Raw genomic sequence first — 21,486 nt, forward strand, 5'->3', positions numbered from 1 at the left:
GGCATCAGACTATTGCAATCATGGAAACCAAACACCACACGTCGTGTAGTGCTTTATATCGTTTTCGCAATTGTACGTGTTTTATATTGAGAAGTGATGCCCCCTGAGATAAATCAATCATAATTTCCGCGAATTGTTAAAGGACCTGTCTGAAAATTTGAGGACGTAAACTGACAGTCATCTTCTATTGTACGTTTTTTTTTGCTTTTCCGTCAGGATGACGTCAATTAAGCCTTAATTCGACAAGGTTCCTGAACCTTACCAGTTTACGAGGATTGCATTATTTATGTCGTAGAGTAAATATAGCTTAAAATTCCAAGAAAATCTCACAACAGCTAACGAATCAGGCATCTACTTACTCTTTGTCTTTCACCAGAAGTTTCTGGATGAAGTCTTTTGCGTCTTCCGATATTTCATTGAAGGCTTCATCGTCGAAGTCATATTTAGCAACTGTGACGTTAGCCATAGTCTCTATGTCTGTCTCGCCCATGAACGGGGATAATCCTGAAAGGCTGAAAGAGATGGAAGATGTTTTATTCATTCATTTGAATGTGTTCAAGGTAATAATTATGAGTCAGAAAAATAGAAGTCTGAACATCTTTCATTGCTGGTTTATGTACTATTTATTTAAAATTTTCCACTTAGTCTTGGTAAAAATCAATACGTTGAAGACGGGGTGATTTTTTTGTAAGGTATGCGGGGAACGTGCCCCGAAATGGCAAAAAACAAAAAAGTTTGGAAGAAGAAGGAAACGATCTCTGCCTAGCAACGGTAATCCAGGAAAAGTAAGTTACAAATACCCAAAGTATACTAATACTTACAGTACATAGCATATGACTCCCACAGACCACATGTCTGTGCCATAGCCGATCTGATCGAAGTTGACGACCTCTGGTGCCACGAACTCAGGGGTACCGAATAACACTTGAAGTTTCTTCTCAGGGTCATAGAACCTGGCCAGGCCGAAGTCTATGATCTTGATGCGGTTGCCTGCCTTCGTTAGGCATAGAATGTTTTCTGGCTGTAAAAGAATGAAATGTTTAGTTTCTATGAAGGAACTAGGCAAGTGCGACCATAACACCATGGCACAAGAAGAAGATCCCCTTCCATTATCTGGATAAAGGGTATAAAGAGACAAGATTGTTGTGAACAGAGTGACACAAAGTTCCATAGTGATCCATAGAATAAGGTGAGGACCTGTGGCTAACCACAGGTCCTCACCTTATTCTATGGATACGTCATAGTCATTACTATTAATTGTTACAAGCAATCGCAGAACATGTAAGGAGATAGTGTTTGAGAGACACTTTTGTATCTTCTTGACGAATTAATCACTGATTGATTTGTATCATCAATTAAGTTCAGAATGTCGGGTATTTTTATTGGAGAAACATAAATCTATCATCTTGTTTTCATGTGATCCAATAATATTACCGATCTATATGTATACACTTGAACAATTACTTGTGCCAACTATTGTTACAATATGCGCTTAATGGAAATGTGACTTTAAAACTGACTACGGACACTTTCTGCATCAAGTAGTAAATGACAAAAGAGTAAATAAATTAAAAAATAACTAACTAGCAGCCTTTCCAAGAGTTGACAGAAATACGCATTCGAAAATCAAAAGCGACAACTTCAAATAAACGAACGCGCCAGTAATCATAAAATTCGCGCGCTTTTTTCCGCCATTTTGATTTATTAGTTGGCCGGCGACCAAGATGGCGGGAAGCAACAGCTGAACAATGTAATCGTTACTTTATTTACTTTATTATTTGTACAACCGGAGTTACGTCTGTATTTATTGTTCAAGTCAAGGGTGAGGCGATTCTGCATTCCAATACTTCTCATATACGAGACTGATACTTTTTAGTAGAAATTGGCTTCAATCAAATCGTTTATACTATACTGTCTTGTCTTTCTATGCCTGTTGTCAAGTTTCGTTTGTTTAATCACGTGACTTAAACTATTATTTTCATACATTCTTGCGTTGTCTATCAACGCTCACGATTGTTGGAACAATACTTGGTATAGGGGAATGGAATCTTTTAAAAAATAATGTTACAGTACACCGGTTGGTAGTTATTATGTGATTATAGTGCTTTTCTCTATTTCACAACTAGCAACGGCTGCGGCTCATTAAAACCAATCTAACCTAGTACATTGTTATAATTTAATAAAGCTTACCTTCATATCAAGATGCAGGATATTCTGCCGGTGCACGAACTCGATTCCCTCGCATATCTGCCGCATGAACACCGTGCATGCGCGCTCAGTCAGCACGAAGTCCTCATCAATGACGCGCTCGAACAATTCTCCGCCAGTTATGCTGAAAAAGAGGTTTTAATTTTACAAATCTATAAGATAAATATTAATTAGTAATCGTAAGGGATTTGAAAAGAAAATAGGTCTGTTTGTGGGTTGAGTCTGTGGCAAATGAGTAGAGTAGTCAGGTCGAAATAAAATAGAACGCACTGGGGTCAAAATTATAAATATAAGACAGATTTTAAAAGGGTATCTACATTTTATTTTCATTTAACTGGCAAAGCTAAATTCATTTGAGGCCTGGCAAGATTTCAGTCTTGTATGAAGACAAAAATCTGATAGCTGGGCACATAACGTGACCTACCGGTAATAAAGTGTACTTATGTAAGTAATTAAAAATAATCGTAATTGTGTTTCTGTAAGTAGTAGTTTCAATTAGTTTGTGCCACATTTGTTTATACAGGTGTTAGTGTAGCCTACGTAATGCTCCACATTATGAAAGCCAATGTAATGTGAGATTTCTTTATATCATACGATATTTAATCAACGTTTTAATGTTGCTATGTCATTTTGAGGACAATATGACGTTTTTCTGTGTTTGAAAGACCTGTTTAATGAAAGGCTATACTCAAATAATGTTAGATGTAGCTAAGTAAAACCAGAAATTCTTTGATTACTGTCTTTAGCACTCCGAAGTGAAGTAACGGAGATAGTTAGACTTAACAGTGTGAGTTTTATCGGCTGAAAGTTGAAAGAGATGTGTCATATACAATAGTTAAATCGAAAACTTATTGTAGTATCAAAGCAAATTTCTGTTGAAAACTTAATGGTCTGAACAATGCTGCCCTTTAATCACCGCTTAAAGCAATTCCCAAAATCGGTGCGGAATTACGTATGGACGAACAAAACACGATCGGAGTCATTACATCTATTACTCGCTGTTCAACACACACGCCTCGTAAAACAGTCGCAAACTACGGTTTATTGCCGTTCTAGTTTGGTGACAAGGCTGTCCGTAGCAAACTTCAAATTTTAGTCTTTTAAAAGCATTGATATGGTCACATTCTATCCAATTTGTTTAATTATTTCGTAAGTGCTCTTTTTTTTGAGAACAGCATCCAAAAAACTGTACTAAAGTACAACTACACTCTGCAGACAAATAAATATTTCATATGCTAGTAAATCGTTCCTAATGACGTAACACAGACTATTTATTTACTTTACATAATCTTTTTTACATAAACTCGAAAAATAAATAAATCTATCAATACTCCGAAAACACGGAAAAATTGCTTCAAAATAGCCGAAAGTTACAAAAATAATATTTAAATACATAGAAAAAAGTTGTAATTTGCAGTAACAAAACGCGGTTTAGGCAAGGTTGCCAAAAAAAAGACGATCGAAATAAGCATGGACGTTTGCGTTGGCGCCAAAATATCCTCAAATAGAGGTGTTGAAGGTCGATGTCAGGCCGTTTATTTTGTTTTTAACTGTGTAAAGTCACGTGTAAAGGGAAGTACTTATCGATAAACATAAAGATTTCTTTATAAAACATATTATTGTCATTGAAAGTTGTAAATTGTGCACTCTATTGTTTTTTTTTTCAAAAAGAATTCAACCGATAATTTCATAAGCTACAATCTGTTCCAGAGCATAGACTAAAAAGGTTTTTACGTTTTCGAAGTATTCTTTGACAAAACATACCAGTTTTACCACAATCTTATCGTTTTTCGGAGACCTCCAACGCGGAGATAAGAGAAATAATAATCAAAGGCCAGTTTTAGAATCCCGAATGTCCATTAAAATGGGCCGAGGCTTAATGCATTTTCGAACGACATTCCTGTTGCCCCGAAACCTGTCTAATGTCTTTAAGAGATTGCTTTTTACTTCGGAATGGTGTTTTGAGATCCGTATGGGTCACGACGTCACGACGGCTATTCGACGTCCTGTACGGCCAGCACCCACGTGCACGAATACGTTAATAGTATTTCTAATGATTTGGAAAGCTGACTAACTGTTGTTTATTTTTGGTATGGCAGAGGCTTTGTCTTTTGCATGTGTCTTACGTCGTATGCAAGAATGATACTCTGTTATAATTGGTTTGAAGGATTCAAATGTCTATATGTTTTGCTATATTTTATTTTGTTGTGATAAAGACATGACACCTAAAGGATGTTATTCAGGGTTTTCTTGGAATTGAAGGTTTCTTTGTTAAAGCTAGTTATGTTTTTAAACAGCTTGAGAAGTAAGAGATTCACAATTTATATCGCAGTTTTGTTTTCTTGCTCTTCACGTTTTGTTTTGGTCTTTATTAGTAGGTACCTAGTTGGTAAAAAACATTATCTTTTTTTTTTTAATTTCGTTTCTTTGCTATCCATTTTTGACCATATCATAAAAAAAAACAGTTTTGGAATACTGTCTTTCATACATCACAGAAGATGCGTAGTATTCACAGGGTTTAGCGCTTAAATATTAATTTGCCGTTACATATTATAACTCGAGGGTTTTCGTGTGTTTGCTTTCATATTGAATGCTTCCGGGATTTAAATAAGCCTTTTAAGTCCGTATTTACTTAATACGGCTTTACCAAAATGCTTTTGTGGTTACTCATGTTCGCTCCGACTCATAAAAAATGGATATTCGTAAAAGAATCGTTGCGTTTTTTCGCCTGAATATATAAATTAGTAATAAAATGAAATGGTTTTTAAGAATAATATCGAATCACTTTTACTTGACCCAGAGAGAGTTCAACTGAAGCCCTGGATAGATTTGCAATATTAGATGTACGTTTTGTGGGAAATTTCTGTATCAGAGTAGGTATTTTGAAAAAGTTGTTTTTCGTCTTACTTTTATCAGCAATACAATCAGTCTAATGGTAGACTTTTGTTCAATCATTTAGTTTGTTAAACATCAAGTTCGTCCTAGTTTTTATTATTAATGCAGCTAATTGCAATTTGCCGGTACTGACTGAATAGCACCAGATGCTTTGTTTTAATAGAAACACTAAACAAAATGAATTATCGTTTGAAATATTTATTACAGTCGTTACAGAAACACAACGCGATTTACTATTTGATCCTAATATTATATTCCAAACATCCGTAGCCGCTAAATTGTTAATTAATTAAACATTTTCGAAATACTAAAACTATTTTCATAAATATACTTATTATACAATTATACGTCATGTAATTTGTTAAACTCTTAACTCTTAGAGGACCTCGTGGCTAAGCTGTAACCGCATAAGTGATTCGATCACAGGTTAAGCTACGCTTGACGCGGTTGGTCCGTAGATGGGTGACCATCTTTGTCATAACGAGTTCCTCCGTGTGTCGGAAGGCACGTTAAATTGTAGGTCCCGGCTGTTATTCCTACATCTTTGACAGTCGTTACAGGTAGTCAGAAGCTTGAAAAAGTCTGACAGCCAGTCTAACCAAGGGGTATCGTGTTGCCCAGGTAACTGGGCTATGGTGGTCAGATAGGCAGTCGCTCCTTGTAAAACACTGGTACTCAGCTGAAACCGGTTGGACTGGTAGCCGACCCCAACATAGTTGGGAAAAGGCTACGCCAATGATGGATGTTATTTGTTAAACTAACAGCTACAGCTGTAGATATCGCACAAGTTAAATTCAACAAAAGACTACTTACCGATATTTGACATTTCGCAAAATACGAGTAAAAAATTTCGTTGCAGATGTGCAAGCGAGACGACACTAAACACCGTGTAGAGCGTTATCTCGTTTCCACGAATGCAAGTCATACTTGAATCTTATTCGTAAGTGATGGTAGTCCCACAGAAAAGCAGTTTGGCGACGAAATAAATTAATTTAACATCGACATTAATTATTATTTACGTGTACTTAATCCAAAGTGATTTTCACAATTGCCTTTCCGTAGTGCTAAGGAATGTTGTCCGATGCCAAATAACGACGAAAGTGACAAAAAATGTTTTTGAAAATTGGATATAAGTTGTTAAATTAGTTTATAGCTTATTCTTTGAAGCTTTTATTTTATATCGCAATTGTTGAAGCACAATTGAAGTTGTATCGTTATAAATAACGTTATTTGTCTACCCGTCTGCCGGCACTGACAAATTCTTGCCTTGACCTATAAACCGTATTTAAAAACGCACATTCCTGAGATGTTATTCCTTTTTTATGTTGGTACGACCGTGAAATATCTGCAAACTTTCCGAACTGAACATGAATGTAGATACACAAGTTTTTTTTTCCGTTTACCAATACGTCTGTTTACTTCTCTTGTTTAAATTTAGAATGTTTGAATGGGGATCAACGTCAACAGCTGATCCTAATATTTTTGTTTTAGTGACGTCATAGGTACGGTAATCGTATAAGTTTTGTTGGTTCCGTGTGGTATTGACGTAGGCATGTAACGTCGGTGTGTAAACAAGGAGGCGTTAATAGTAGATTGTAAGAAAGTTAGCGCGTCATTAAAAGCCTGCTTTAAATACTTAACGAAGGTATCATAGACAAACTAAACAGCTTAAGACGCCATCAATCATTGTCAAAACATCAATAACCGTGTTTACATTTAGTTCTTGAGTTACGTCTGCAGGACTGTTCGGATTATGAAATTTAATTTTCTACGCTTAATGGCCAAATACATAGAGAGTTAAAGAGTTTATTTATTTACTATGGGGGCTACTTATTTTATTATGTGTAAGTTCAGACATAAAAAAAATGGCACGTGTAAAAACATACAGTGTTTTAAATATTAAATATATTTTTAGAAAAGAAAACTTGGCTCGAACAATTGTTTTATCAAGGGTCAGCCAAAAGTCGTGAGAAATTAATAACAATAAAATAAAAATGCTATTAGCGTTTCATTTTATTGTTAATCATTTTCAGTACGTATCCACTTGACGTAGGGTTGCCAACTTTATAAATAAAAAATAGTTTGTGGAGCCAAGAAGGTTTATGTAATTTCCAATGAGTTTAATTAGAATAATTAGTGTATTATTTTGTGTGTACGGGTCACGAGTGATGTGGTCATGGATTTGGCAAGGTAGTGGAGCAGACAGGAAGACTAAGCGGTGTAAGGCATGTAATATTCGTCGGCACGAGGGTACGACGACCGATTGCCAGATTGACTGAATATTTTTTGTAGGGCTGTGATAAAACAGGGTAAATAAAACTTAATTTGCCAACAAACATAATTATGTAATCAGTGGTGTGTGTTGTACAAAACCTTTGATCTTGACTTACAACTTTCCTACTTTAAAGACGCCTGTAAAATCTCACAAGTAATTATTATTTAGAGATCTTGAATTCTATTAAATTTATGGCCTGATCTTTGTATCTAGCTCTATTTGATAAATACCTAAACAAATTCCAAACCCACATTATTTCTATAATGATACTATTTGCTCTGCATCTGCATCGTAACTCTTGCATCTATTTACCCAGTCCTGACTTTCCTAATGAGCTTAAAATAGTTATAAAATAAATTAAATGAGTGATGACAGCCCTGTTTGCTTAGATAAAATGGCGTCTGGTGGCCGCGCGCCAACTATGCGCTGTAATATCTGACGTTTGACGCCACGACTCGTTTTGTATCTGTGGAGTGCCCGACGCCATTTACGGGTTAGGCTACTTTGGCGCGCTTTTAATATCAACTCGGATATGCGTCATTAAATACAAAGACGTTATTCAGAGATTAATTGAAGGATTTCAGTTTGTAATACATGTCATATAAGATTTAGGACTTTTTAGTGCTTGTTTATTGATGTATTATTGAGGAAGTGTTAACAGTCCATATACGAATCATATTCATGCAATTTCTGTAGTGTATGAGAGTGACAAGTCTATCAGTAAGTACACGAAAAGAAATTAGGATAAAGTTTAGTTTAGACAATTGAAATGTTTGTTTTGAGGATTGATCAATAGGTTATGAGTAATGCTTAAAGCAGTTTCAAACTTTGTTTTTCCTCGTTCTTATCTGTTGCCTTAAAAACATCGAACGTCGAGGATACCAAAGTTAAATAAATTAGTTGACGTGATACCTATTTAAAATCGTCATTAAAACATTTTCAGCTCTCGATTTAAATTAAAGCCGTCAAAGTGAGAGCCAGACTGCGATTGACGGCCAAAAATATCATATTTGTCTATTTCATGGCACTCCTCTTGACTATTTATTTTATTCTGTGTTTTTAGCATTACTTGTTATGGTGGTAAAAGAGATACAATTTTAAGAAGGAAAATTTCAAAGGTCTAACTATTACGGTTCATGAGATAGATAGAGCCAAGTGAGCGACGGGCAGACAGTATAAGTAACAGAGTCCTCTATGTAACGGGTAAAATCCCTCATACACGGAACCTCTGAGGTAAACTACAAACAAACCTAATTTTCCCTTTCACACGCTCATATTTGAGCATGCATAAATAGAACGTTGACAAACGCAATGACTAATATGGTACGATTGTAAACATCTCAGAAACCGCAGTCGATAAGAGAACAGCATTATGTTTGCCTAACAGTACACTTGTGATACTTTCCAATAGCCATACTTTACAGTTTCAACTGACTCATCATTGAACTGACACTACTTTCACCTTTTTGACATGTCACAGATCTGATTTACGTATGTGTTTGTGCAAAAAGTTTGAGAATACAGACCAGGGATGTGTTAGACAGTGCTTATCAGATAAACGCGTTTAAAATTTCAATACTTTTTATAGGGAGAATATACATAGTAGGTATGTGAAAAAAAAAACAATAAAGGTCGTAGTAGCCTTGTAGGTATTAGTCTGTCTACTATAAGGATATCGTCATAGTAATTCGAGTCCACGTCTACCGCTTAATTTGGTCTGTCTACACAAGAAATGAAGTATCAAATTAATGTACTGGACATGTGTTTTCCTGTTATGTCCAGTGTCCAGTGTTGTTCTTAATTACAAATGTAAGTCATTTTGGAAATGCCAGCTAATTTGTCTAAGATGACTAACAAAATTAATACCTCAACAATTAAGACATGCAATAATTATAAGGTCTATAATTAGACGCGGGCATGAATAGAGTCTGATTTATCCAAATGAGTTGCCTCCGAAGTATTTACTATGGATGACGTCACTCAAATAAGAGTGAATATAATTAATGCTTAGCGGGCGTTGTCACACCTGTCGTCAAACCCAAATCTGTCAACGACCCAATTACACCTGGGTTATTCATAATTCACTATTTATAGTCTTAAAATAACAGTGGGAAAATCTTAAGTGGTTCAACACCTTATTCCGAAGCGCCAAGGTCGAAAATCGCTTTTGTTACCCATCCCGTATTACAAAATATTTTTCTCGTTATTAGTGATGATGAAAGGTAAACAGTAATCGAAGACTTAGAGATAATGATGGGTTTTTTTGACGTTCACAAAAATATCAGGTGTCACGGAAAATATGTTTGCTATCTCGATCTCGACCCATCTCATCAATATTTATATTGACATCAAATCTTCTTTGAACACTTTAACGTAGTAAGTGTTTTGTATGCATGAAGGAAAATCCAATAGACCAGTACTCCTTGCTCAGTGCGATTTCATGAAGCAATGCATCTTAATCAAGATGGTAAAATTTAAGAAGATGATATCACTACAGACGGATGTATTCATAAATTCACAGTTGACAGCGAAAAAGAACAAGACATACGCATATTTGCAAGAGTGACAGAACATTGTAATAAATATTGCAAAGTTAAGACCATTTAGCGTGATGATTAATGGAAACAAACGGCCTAGAATTCCGGCACGTCAAAGCAACCTTAACCTACATCTCAGTCAAAACACAACCTGCCTGTAACACCAAGAAGCAGGAATGTTGATATTGCTGAAAAGAGACACCACTATACGCAATGTACCTGTCTATATATACCTGTCTCACTTCCACAGTGGCAGAAGTTCTGCCCAGAGCTCAGAGTATGTGCACTGATATTGTCCAGATTTTGCCGAGAGTGACTCATTCAACAGTATTTGATGAATGAATCGGTATTTGGCAAATTCATAATGCAACGAACGCATTCTCACAAATGTGCATGTCATCCGTGTACGTCGGGATAATAAATCGCTCTCGTCTCTCTCAATGTGTTAAGATTGGCTGCGACTCAAAATAGCTGCTGTAGGATGCCGGTGATTTGTGCAAAATATCCAATACTAGACACAATTAGAATGCATCATATTCTCTTGGTTAGAAGAATCGAAGAGAGACAACTCGAAGAGATCAGAAATTATATGAGGTTGCTTACAAATTGACAGGTTGATGAAATAATATTAAGTGTTTGGTTAATAAATGGAGACGTTGAATACAAATCATATCTATTAGACAATGCCTTGGAAGAGCAGCAATTAAACAAAAGACTTCTTCTTAAAACATCTTCTTAGTATTAATTTGATATAAGCAACCGTCAAGGTAATATTCTTCTTACTTCTTTGGTGAATTCCTTCACAGTATGCATGTCACAAAGATTCTTAGAAGCGCCATTCCAAAAGCACGCCAGGGCTACCGATAGATCAATTGGCTGCGTCAGAACTAAGTAACTACTGGGAATACACACGTAATAATTTACTAAAAATAATAGTGAATACAAATAGACGTATGACGGAAGTTTCGCTATTACCACAAGGCAAATGTCGTGTGATACAGATGATTGGACTGTTATTTGCGTACGATCCATACGAAAGAAAGGTCGTTGTAAAATTAAAAGCGGTGTCCCGAATGAGATCGTGGGCAGGCACTTATGCTTGTTAGACTTTCGAAATCAAGTGTTAGATTAGTATAGAAATTCAAAGTGTTGTGATAGTTTCTTTAATGTACTATTTTCATTGTCTATTGCTACTGATTAGGTGAGACGATTCTTACTTAATACGATATTCGCATTCGCAATTTGAAAGAGAAATCTGTAGGACGAATTTGACGTTTCGGTTTTTATCAAAGTAGATTTCTGCTGCTGCCAATTTATCATCAAAATTAATTCAGAACATGTTGTTTAATTGTTTATCAGTTGCAATACATTTCGAATTACTACATTTATTTGTAAACTTTTAGTGATTTTGCTTTTGTAAGTTCCTTGTCATACATAGGAGATGTAGAGGTAAATAAACTGGAGGAAATAGTTTTTTAAGGATGAAGGTCAAGTTTAGGATAATCTTTTTTTAACAAAAACATACAATCGACTTCTAAAACCTAACGTTACATTACTTTTTCCCGTTAAATGAAAAAATGAACAACAAACTCAATCGTACTCATCACACAAAAAAATGTCCTGGGTGGTTATCGAACCCACGACCAGCGATATAGCAGCCAGCTCTAACAACTAGATTAACAGGCTAGTCAAGTAAGCTGTATCAAAAAAGAGAGTTTTGCCTCTCTAGTACAAATTTTCGTGTTATTACTCGAAAGATGCCAATACATCAAAGTATTGCAAATCTAAGTCCTATTTGCAATAGCACAGTTAATTGTATAATAGACATTAAGATAATTTATAAGCCTAATATATTCAATTAAATAGTTATTAGCTACTGTAAAATTGTTCGACTCCAAAATGTTAATACAAAATGGCCTACAGTGAAAATAAATTACGTGTTATTACACTTTGGTCTACAATTTATTGATCCATTACTATCGCTTAATAAGTGGGAACGTTGGCAATTATAGTTTATGGTTCCAGTAATCGTAAATCAAAACACCTGGAACTTACATTGTGTATTTAATTACTTTAAATCTTGTGAGTCGCTGGAGAACGAATGGGTTTTGGATTAAATTTCTAATTTTCTAGCTTTAGAAAAGCATGATTAGTCAATACTTATCAAGAACATTAGTTACTCCAAATTCATACAAGCATCGGCGTTGATTTCATCGGAAATATTGAGATTGTCAGCATGATCATCATTATAGAAAATACGAAATAGAACGGAATCTAATTCAGTCTAGAATTGTATTGTGATGCACGTCATTTTATAGTAAGTTTTGGCCGAATACATACGTACTGGTACAATATCATCTGGAACTACCAATACGGACAGAGTATCAACCGTTAAAAACTACGCTCAATTTGTTCATACGCTTCTGTCTGTCGCGGCGTCTCGCGTTATATCGTAGACGTAACATTTGTAAAAGCGCGTAACGATGCTGGTAAGTGTATTACATTCTTTGTATTGTGTCGTCATTTTTTAGTCAAAATATCATCTGGAATGACCTTTACTACCTGTAAAAGGTTCCCCTAAACACGGACGAAGTATCAAAAGATTAAAAACTACGTAAATTCTTACGGTACTTACAGCTCTAGCACGACGCACATGTACTTCCCCCACTCGTACGCATCGTACAGCTGTATGAGGCGCGGGTGACGCAGCCGCCTCATAACCTCGACTTCGCGTTCCACATTCCTCCTCTCATCTCGTCTGCTCACTGACACCAGCTTCGCAGCCAGCTCCAAGCCGGTGCTTCTCTCTCGGCAGAGGTATACCGTTCCGAATTTGCCTCTGAAAGAAATAAAATATGATGACGTATTTTTAAAAGGTGAATGTCAAATATTGAGGTGTAAATTGAACTATGACAAGATTTTGGAAACAATAGGATCCAAGGGAAGGTACAAAACGAACAAACATATAAACAAGAATTCGTCCAAATACCGTACCATGGGTATTTCTGAGACAACAGAGGATCCCTATTATTAGAAGGCGAATTTAGGTAATAAATTATTAATCGATAAAGCTAACAAAAAGCAACCAGACAAAAACAAATTGATATAATATAACGCTAGTCAAGCAAACCAATATAATAATTGATTACTTTAAAAAATAATACACGAAACAGACGAGCTAATGTTGCGTAACGATCCGTCTTCCACATGATAAGTGGGTATTAATATCGTATTAGATGAATCCTATTTAGTATAGTTCATTATACCTCACATGAGTCATGTAACAAGGAACATTAATATGCTAGCATGTGGATTGTGGACTAACTATTCCGACGCACATTTGGACGTGTAGAACAATTATGTGCCTGGCATTGTCTCGAATATGCCATGTTACATTAGCCAGGAAGCTTTTTGGAGTATTGTATGTTAAAATAGAAAAGGCAGCGTCCACCTCGTGATTACATGAATTATTACGAAATGGACAGGAACTGTCATCACCAATTTGTTTATCATTGCCAAATATATTTTCGATATTACATTTTAGTACTGTAGATATAGATATTGTTGTATTTTTGGCAGCAATGACTATACAGGAAGAAATAGTAGGTATGACATGGATTGTTTGATCAATACAGGGGTACAGCTACATTAGAGCGGGAGAGAGCACTATATGGCGTATAGTGACGTCTCTTTTTCACGACTGCAATAATATTACTTAAGTGGAGCCTCTCAAGCGGCTTTAGCTTTCCCACTTAAAATCATGGCCAAAACACTTGATAATAACCAGTTTCGTCTAGTTACTAAAGTACCATCCAGTTTTATTTATGTAGGTATGCTACCTACATGTAAATTGATATGTCCGATACAATAGCGATATCTTATCGTAATCATTGTTCTCAATGTGGTTAGCAAACACTTATTGTAGTTTACGAGATAAGACTTACCTGCCGATTTCGGAGAGCATTTCATAAAACTCGTTGACATCAGTGCTCCGTTTGATGTTGACATCGCGACAGGGAAATGGGGGCTCGATCTCTGAGGAAAAAAAACGATTGATATAAGTATTTTTAAGATTCCATGTTCCATGGCTAAGCTATAACTGCTATATTATGTGAATCGATCACAGATCAAGCAACGCTTGACGTGGTTGGTTATGGGTTTGGTGGTGGCCATCATTGTCATAACGAGTTCCTCCGTGTTTCGGAAGGCACATTAACTAAGGGGTATGGTATTGCCCATGTAACTGGGTTGAGGAGGTCAGATAGGGAGTCGCTCCTTGTAAAACACTGGTACTTAGCTGAATCCAGTTACACTGGAAGCTGACCCTAACAAAAAGTTAAAAACAGTTCGGATTAAAAAGAAAATAATCATTTACGTTTGTCCCGTTATCTCATGTATTATCTAGGCTCGTAAACCTTATCTCACTAGCATAATTGGCACTTGACCTACCAGTTATCTTAACATCATAGAAACACGTTGTTTCTCACTTAGTTGACTAAGTATTACTAAGGTTATGTCGTAACATTCACCTTTGTGATTTTCCCCTTTGATTTCATAATATTGAGCGACTGATATGTAATTTTCCTTTCGTTTCCTGATGGACTTAATATTATTTTTCTTTGTTAGAGAATCAGTTGGGTATTTTTTTCGAGTAAGCCTTTGAGAAAAAGGGGTCGGCGTTAGTGTATATTTCTGTCTCTCTTTTACACCTGAAAAGGAACTGCTATACTATGCTCATGGGTAACTCTAGTTTGGACTTTACTTGACGAACCTGGGTTCGATTTCCACCCGTAAAAATGAATGTGCGAAGATTATTTATTACGTGTCTAACTATAATTTATCTGTAATATAATATGTGTATGTGCCAAGAAACATAAGTGTGTTTATCAGTTGTCTAGTACTCATAATACAAGCTTTGCTTAGTTTCAGCTAGATGATGTTTGAAGGTTGTGGAATATTCATATTATTACTTAAATAAATTATTTACATCGACCATACTTATTGTTAAAGTTTTTTTGACCCTGTTGCTGCTTTAGACAGAGATGGTGTATTGCGCCTTCTCTTTCAGACAACGGCCACAGTTTTCTTTTACAAGTCATAGTACACTGGAACTATTAATTTATTCACAACATTTAGTATTTCTGTGTCATCTAGTAGGTAGGTTATAAATAAGGTTTCTAAAGAGAAATCTAGGTGTTGATTCAACATGTATGACTAGTTTTTATACTACGATAAAATAACGTAAACATTTATTTTCAGAATTCTATCGTCATGTTGTAATTCATTTTTATTGTTCATTTGAGTCAGTTTTTTCTAAATTTGAATGGACGAATCAGCTTTCGAATGTAAAAATAATTTTACGATGTGCAGAAGAGGTAGGTATAGTCCACAAATAATCTATGTACCTATTTTATTTTTTAGATCCTATTCAATGTATTATTAAAAACGTATTTCATTTATCATATAGGCAAGTAATATTATCGTGGGCAAGGTGCCGTGTCTGCTTATCAGTTAAAAATGCAACGAAGATAATTAAAAAATAATTACTAAGATAAGGAATTACGCATTCAAGTAGCGTTTTAATGTACACTAAAAAGAGGTTTTACATTACATTTCCAAGTTTAAAAAGAGGTGAGATTTTTGAAGATATCCGGCCGATCATCGGCCTAACCTTTTCCAAACTATGTTGGGGACGGCTTTCAGTCTAACTCGATTCAGCCAAGTCCCAGTGTTTTACAAGGAGCGACTGCCTGCCTGAACTCCTCAACCCAGTTACCTAGGCAACACGATACCCCTGGGTTAGACTGGTTGTCAGACTTTCAAGCGGCCGAATCTTAAAGCCTAGTGTAATTGTAGAAGCGTAACAGTGGATTTTCATATCATTGATAACGTACAACAGTATCTTTATTATTTAATTAATTATTTTCTCGATAATTCTATGTCAATAAAAAATTATGCAGCTACTAAACATCGTGCATTATTTTGGCAACTTCTCAAGACATGACATAGAAAATTATAGATTTAAAAACTCGCGTTTTTTATGTCACTACATTCAAATTTTATCAAAATCGGTTCAGCAGTTTTTATAGTTGTAAATTGTATTGTCATAGGGTTTGAAGCTACACTGAAAATTTCAGCCTGCTAGCTTATCGGGAAGTGCCTCTAAATTGAGTTGCAAAAACCCAACTAGAACGACAAACAGACAAGAAAAGTGAGCATCAAAACGTCGGAAAATTGCTTTGTAAGGTGGTAGTACGTCTTCAGAGCACTAGTGTGAACGTGACAGCGCTCTACAAGGTGTAGAATTTTAATAGTGTCCCTTTTTCACAACTGAGAGGATAATACACAATATTTTTATTGCACTCCATATCTAGAAAAGCTGTTACATACATAATACGTAGGGCACAGCAATGTAGAAGGCAAGCTTTCACTAAAATTCAGATGTTTAAGTTTCTTTGTTTACCACTTCACAAAATTATTGTATATTGCTGTATTGAGCCTTGTTCATTAATGTTCATGACTTATGTGACTGACTGTACCTATTGTTATTCTTGAGAACATATGTTCGACATCATGTTACTGTACTGTTTTTTTAACAGCTTGTTTTAACATTCTGACTTACGGGTATAAAGATACGTTTTTGGTATTACCGGGCTCCGATTGTGCTATTTAAATGGCCGATGAATGTACGGCAATTGAATAAATTTAAAATTACCATTCTCTTAACCATTTTACCAACACAATATTTGGAAATTCATTATATTTCCGTGATTGTGTTGTGAATTTCCGGGGGCCCCGTAATGTTGTGTATAATTAAGAAGTAAAACTAGCGTCAGTAAATATAGTTTTTAAAAGCAAACAGTTACATTATAAAATCTTATAACTTAACGTTTTCCACAGGTAAATATACAAATAAAACCATATTTACATTGTGAAATAAAGAAAAAAAATACCATAATCTGGTACACAAGAAAAATATTTTACGACTTACGCTATTCCATATTCAAACATTATTCTCTTTGATTTGTCGTCAGATAACATATAAAAAAAATCTTACTACCAATTATATCTAAACCCACTTCCTCCACATATTATTTTTGCTAAACAAAATTAACTTTTTATTTATAGTGTCGAGACAATTGTACTAATTTAGTTTAACCTTACACTGTTGGACAGAGCTTGGGTTGAATGCACCGCGGACGCCAGTGACGCGTACGTCTACCTTTGCCTGTTCGTAAGATGTTACTCATCGATTTTATATAGACTTTATTATATATGATTATATCATTTAGTTGTTTGTTTATTTGTTGTGATTATGAAATTAGCTAAGATCTATGTTATGTAATCATCGTTATTATGGTCTTAATCGACCTAGGAACCTGACCTGATTCACATTGCTGGTTTTTTAATTCACACTCGAATTATCTGAGATCCAAAACGGTCAATCACTAAAAAACTTCTTAGCTTAATGCTTAATCATATAAAACATTAGCAATTCATTATGCTAAACCGATAAACTGTTTCTGATGAAATTTGGATGGTGAGAACTTTAGGAACTCTAGGGCACGACATAAGATACTTTTAGCATCGAGTTTAGTCCTACACTGGAGTGAGTTTTCGTTCCTTGGTTCATATCCTTAAATGATGTACTGGTACCTACACAGTAGTCAAGAATTGTACCATTGTAACACCTTTTATTAAACGCTTTTAATCAAATTCTATTGTTCGAAATTAATGCTTTTTAATTTAAGAATTTAAATGAAAGTCATTTTGTTCCGCAGATAAATGGCTAATTACTGTAAATATTTATCTTAGTATTATGTATTGTTCGTGTAAATGTTTGTCACCCTTATCTATAAAACAATTACCTTATTTGTTCTGCTATAAAAAGTTATCTAAGAACATGTTAAGGAATCACGAATATTTTGTTATTTCTCTAAATTTTTAGATCTTTTGGTAAATGCAGCTTAAGCAAATATGGCGGTCTTTTGAGCATTCTCCGTTTTCTCAATTTCTCGAAAGCTCTAGTCTCTACCGACTCATTAAGTGGTTTTTAACCATCACAAGCGTATTATCGAGGGGATGATGAAGTATTTACTTTACATTTTCTTATACCTACGAATAAATGATTATAAAGATCGCTTTTTGGGCTTGGCGCTTTTCGTCTAGCTTCTGGAGTCGTTTTACATCGAACGACTTGACGTTTTCAAAAACAGTTTTGCGCCAAGAGGACCTATTTAATGCAAGCCTCTCCCAGTCCTTAGGATCAATAGCGCAAGCCTTCAGATGTCTTTTGAACACGTCCTTGTAGCGCAGATATTGTCCTCCAAGCTTCCGTTTACCTTCAGCCATCTCGGAATAGAAGATCGCTTTGGGTAGACGGTGGTCGTCCATACGAAGGACGTGTCCACACCACCTGAGCAGTCGCTGCATAAGTAGCGCCTCCATTCCATACATATTCGAGCGTCGAAGAACCTCTGTATTGGGAATGTTTAGATCCAAACTCGGTCTAGCCAGTCACATCAGGGCTCACGCTAGGAGGTGAATTGCCAATGGTCGCCGTTATCGAAAACGATAAGGAGGACTATATATATATACTAGCTGACCCAGCAAACGTTGTTTTGCCGAATATTTTTTTTCTAGTTGTATGTATTTCTAATGCCACATGATAAAAAATAAAAACAAAAAACTTCGTCCAAGAAATAAAAAAATAAATTTTAGTGAGGGCAACCCTTGTCACTTAGGGGTATGAAAAATAGATGTTGTTCTATTCTCAGACCTACCCAATATGTATACAAAATTTCATAAGAATCGGTCGAACCGTTTCGGAGGAGTACGGTAACTAACATCGTGACACGGGAATTTTATATATTAGATATATATATATAAAGATCGTATAAATATGTTTGAATGGAGCCTGTCTATCGATCGGCGCCAAGACTGACGTGTTGGTATTCTGAAGTAAAAACCTGAAGGGCTAGAGGCCTATTATCAAGTTTTAAAGTAAAATGTTAGTTGTGAAAGAGACGCATAGTGAGATGCAGTACGCCGCGTAAAGCGCTGTTACGCAAGAATATTATTTAAATTAAATCATTCATTCTGCAAATAGGATATATCATCACTTTTACATGTTTTTTTTTGAGGACGTTGGAGTCGACATTTCCTATCTGACTACCCTGTGAAGAAGTGTCGAAACAAACTCAGGGGTCGCGGTCTCTTTTAAAGCGACGAGTTGGTAGACCCCTTGGACTTGCTAGTACTTGTACTGAATGCATGCGACTTCCAACCTTTATTATAATATATTGCGTGTGAATGGCTTTTAAAATCTAGGTACTAGTTGTAGAAAATTTGAGTAAATTATTTATTATGCATATGAAAAATTTTGGCCCTGTTTCATACAACCTTCGATTAGATCTAGATGTATTGTTATTTTCAACCGATTTACAAAAGTAGGAGGTTCCCAATTCGTCTGTATTTTCCTCTGTCCACGTTTGTTACATGAGAACTTCAGACTGGATGATTCGATGTTTATTTTTTTTTAACGTAAAATAATTGTCATTTAGTACAATAAAATTTCAACAAGTTTGGCTCATTTTTTTTTCATTTGAAAGCGTTTGCATTTGTTTGTCGTTAAAACAATATTATTTCAGATATAGTCAGTGCAGAGTATGTTAGTAGAGGCTAGTGATACGAGGTAACGTGAAATATATTATAATATGTGATATATTTTCGTCCCTCGGGTTGTTGACCTTTCGTAATTGTTTGTAAAACTGGACTTTTATAAATACCTTGGATAAATTATGTTAAATTGTTTACATGTTATTTTAAAATCTTGTTATGCTCAAGTGCAGTCTGCCTTAAATTAAAAATAAGAGTATTTTTAATTTAAGGCAAGGTGAAAAGGGGAAATTGTTTTATTTAATCAAGAGATAAAATTATTTTGGTGTTAAAAACAAAAGGTTGATTGCGAATGAAGTCAATACATATTTTTTTAGAGGTTATATTACCATTAAACGAAAATTATAAAACTAGGCTTTTTCCCTACAATACTCATCTTCCTATTTTTTATAAGCATAAGAACTAAGCTCATAAATAAATTAATCTTTTTCGATAAACATCAACAATCTTACAATCGTCTTTTTTAAAGTAAGCTACCACGGAGGTCCAATATCCCACATTCTTAAACTTTGAAACAGCCTAAACGTTGTGAGTCATACAAAAATGTCTCATGAATAAAATATACGGTATTTACGCATTACGGCTGAATGCCTAGGGTCGATGCCTTTTTGTTCACGGGATCGAATCGGTAATTATTCGGTTATGCGATCTTCGGATAGCTTGTGATCAAAATTCCTGACATTCCCGTGTTTCCGAATGCCGGGATTAGATGGGACATCCCTATTCTGTAGATTGTTAAAAGGATTAGTTGTAGTATTTGATTTTTGTGGGTTTTTAGATGATAATAAATGCATACAATTTTATAGTTTTCTTCGCATTTTTAAGGTTAAGCAACTATTTAATTTAAACATATCTATCGATAAATTATGAATCATTGTATTGTAAATGTAAGTAGCATGAGCTTTAATTGCTACTTCGGATATTAGGAGACGTTTTGTAAGTTTATTATTAAGCCATTTACCAAAATCCACAAGTATTATCGTATTCCGAACGACCGACGTCTAAAAATACAATTTGGCCGATCAAATACAGCTTTTCAAGTAATGACAGCGCTTCTAGCGCCTCTGTGTATGTTTGTAATGCTACCAATAGTCGTGTAGTGTGTACCAACATGACGGCATGAGGATCATGTCGCTGTCATCGTCCGTACGATTCCAAATATTCGGTCGGGTTTAAAATAAAGACGGATTCCACTCGCTTGCCAAATTTTGTGTTTGTTTACTTTATTTTATTTTACCGTCATTTTAACTGTTCGTATGATAATTAACTTAGATTTGACCTAGATTAGTGCAATAATTGACTGCAGATTAAGAGCATAGGTTAGTATTTATGTTGGCAGTTGACATAGTATTTAAGCAATTTTTATTTTACGAGTTTGGTTATTCGTTTACACGAAGTAAAACAGTGAATAAGGTTGGTTATAATAAAAATATTGTTTACTATCAGATTTAAAAAATATAGCTGTCATAAATGCTTGGCAAATAAAGCCAACTGCTTTAACAACATTTACAAAGGGCAAAGTATGTAAACAGTCTCAATGCCTACAAAATACAAACATTTTTTTTTGCATTCACTTTATTATGGATATGACCCTGCAGGGGTTAATTGTTGTGTTTGCGCAGAAATTAACGAATCAGAAAATCAACAGAACGCGATGCATTATGACGTCCGTGATATTTAACATTCCCGTTACTCATAATGCGAAAGCAAACAGTTTATTTTTCTTTCCGAAAATTTAAAATAAAACATTTACCTCCGACCGGATCGGTCTCGTCGACATGGATCATCTCGGCGGATCTGAAATGAGAAGAAAAAGAAATTTAGTCAAGTAACTCGAAATTTCATGAACATATCTACACATTTATAGACTAATGTTCTTATTTTAAATATATA

General features: G+C 35.2%; 1 protein-coding gene and 1 long non-coding RNA gene across 3 annotated transcripts in view; one reads left to right on the forward strand and one right to left on the reverse strand.

The window, feature by feature from the left end:
- The window catches only part of LOC113500367 (myosin light chain kinase, smooth muscle-like), a 39,707-nt gene that overhangs the window by 2,822 nt on the left and 15,399 nt on the right, over positions 1–21,486 (reverse strand). For both annotated transcript variants that reach the window (XM_026881143.1, XM_026881142.1), the window contains exons 2-7: positions 21,347–21,390; positions 13,860–13,950; positions 12,551–12,754; positions 2,191–2,332; positions 822–1,021; positions 360–512 (exon numbers count right to left, since the gene is read on the reverse strand). In XM_026881143.1, the coding sequence (XP_026736944.1) occupies positions 360–512; positions 822–1,021; positions 2,191–2,332; positions 12,551–12,754; positions 13,860–13,950; positions 21,347–21,380 (824 nt within the window). In that variant the 5' untranslated portion in view covers positions 21,381–21,390. The remainder of the gene's footprint in view (positions 1–359; positions 513–821; positions 1,022–2,190; positions 2,333–12,550; positions 12,755–13,859; positions 13,951–21,346; positions 21,391–21,486) is intronic.
- LOC113500372 overlaps positions 7,686–21,486 on the forward strand; it is a 93,762-nt gene continuing 79,961 nt past the window's right edge. The window contains exon 1 of the long non-coding RNA XR_003401188.1: positions 7,686–8,098. This is a non-coding gene — a long non-coding RNA (uncharacterized LOC113500372). The remainder of the gene's footprint in view (positions 8,099–21,486) is intronic.

This window comes from Trichoplusia ni, chromosome 13 (genome assembly GCF_003590095.1).
Source record: "Trichoplusia ni isolate ovarian cell line Hi5 chromosome 13, tn1, whole genome shotgun sequence".
Classification (NCBI taxonomy): domain Eukaryota; kingdom Metazoa; phylum Arthropoda; class Insecta; order Lepidoptera; family Noctuidae; genus Trichoplusia; species Trichoplusia ni.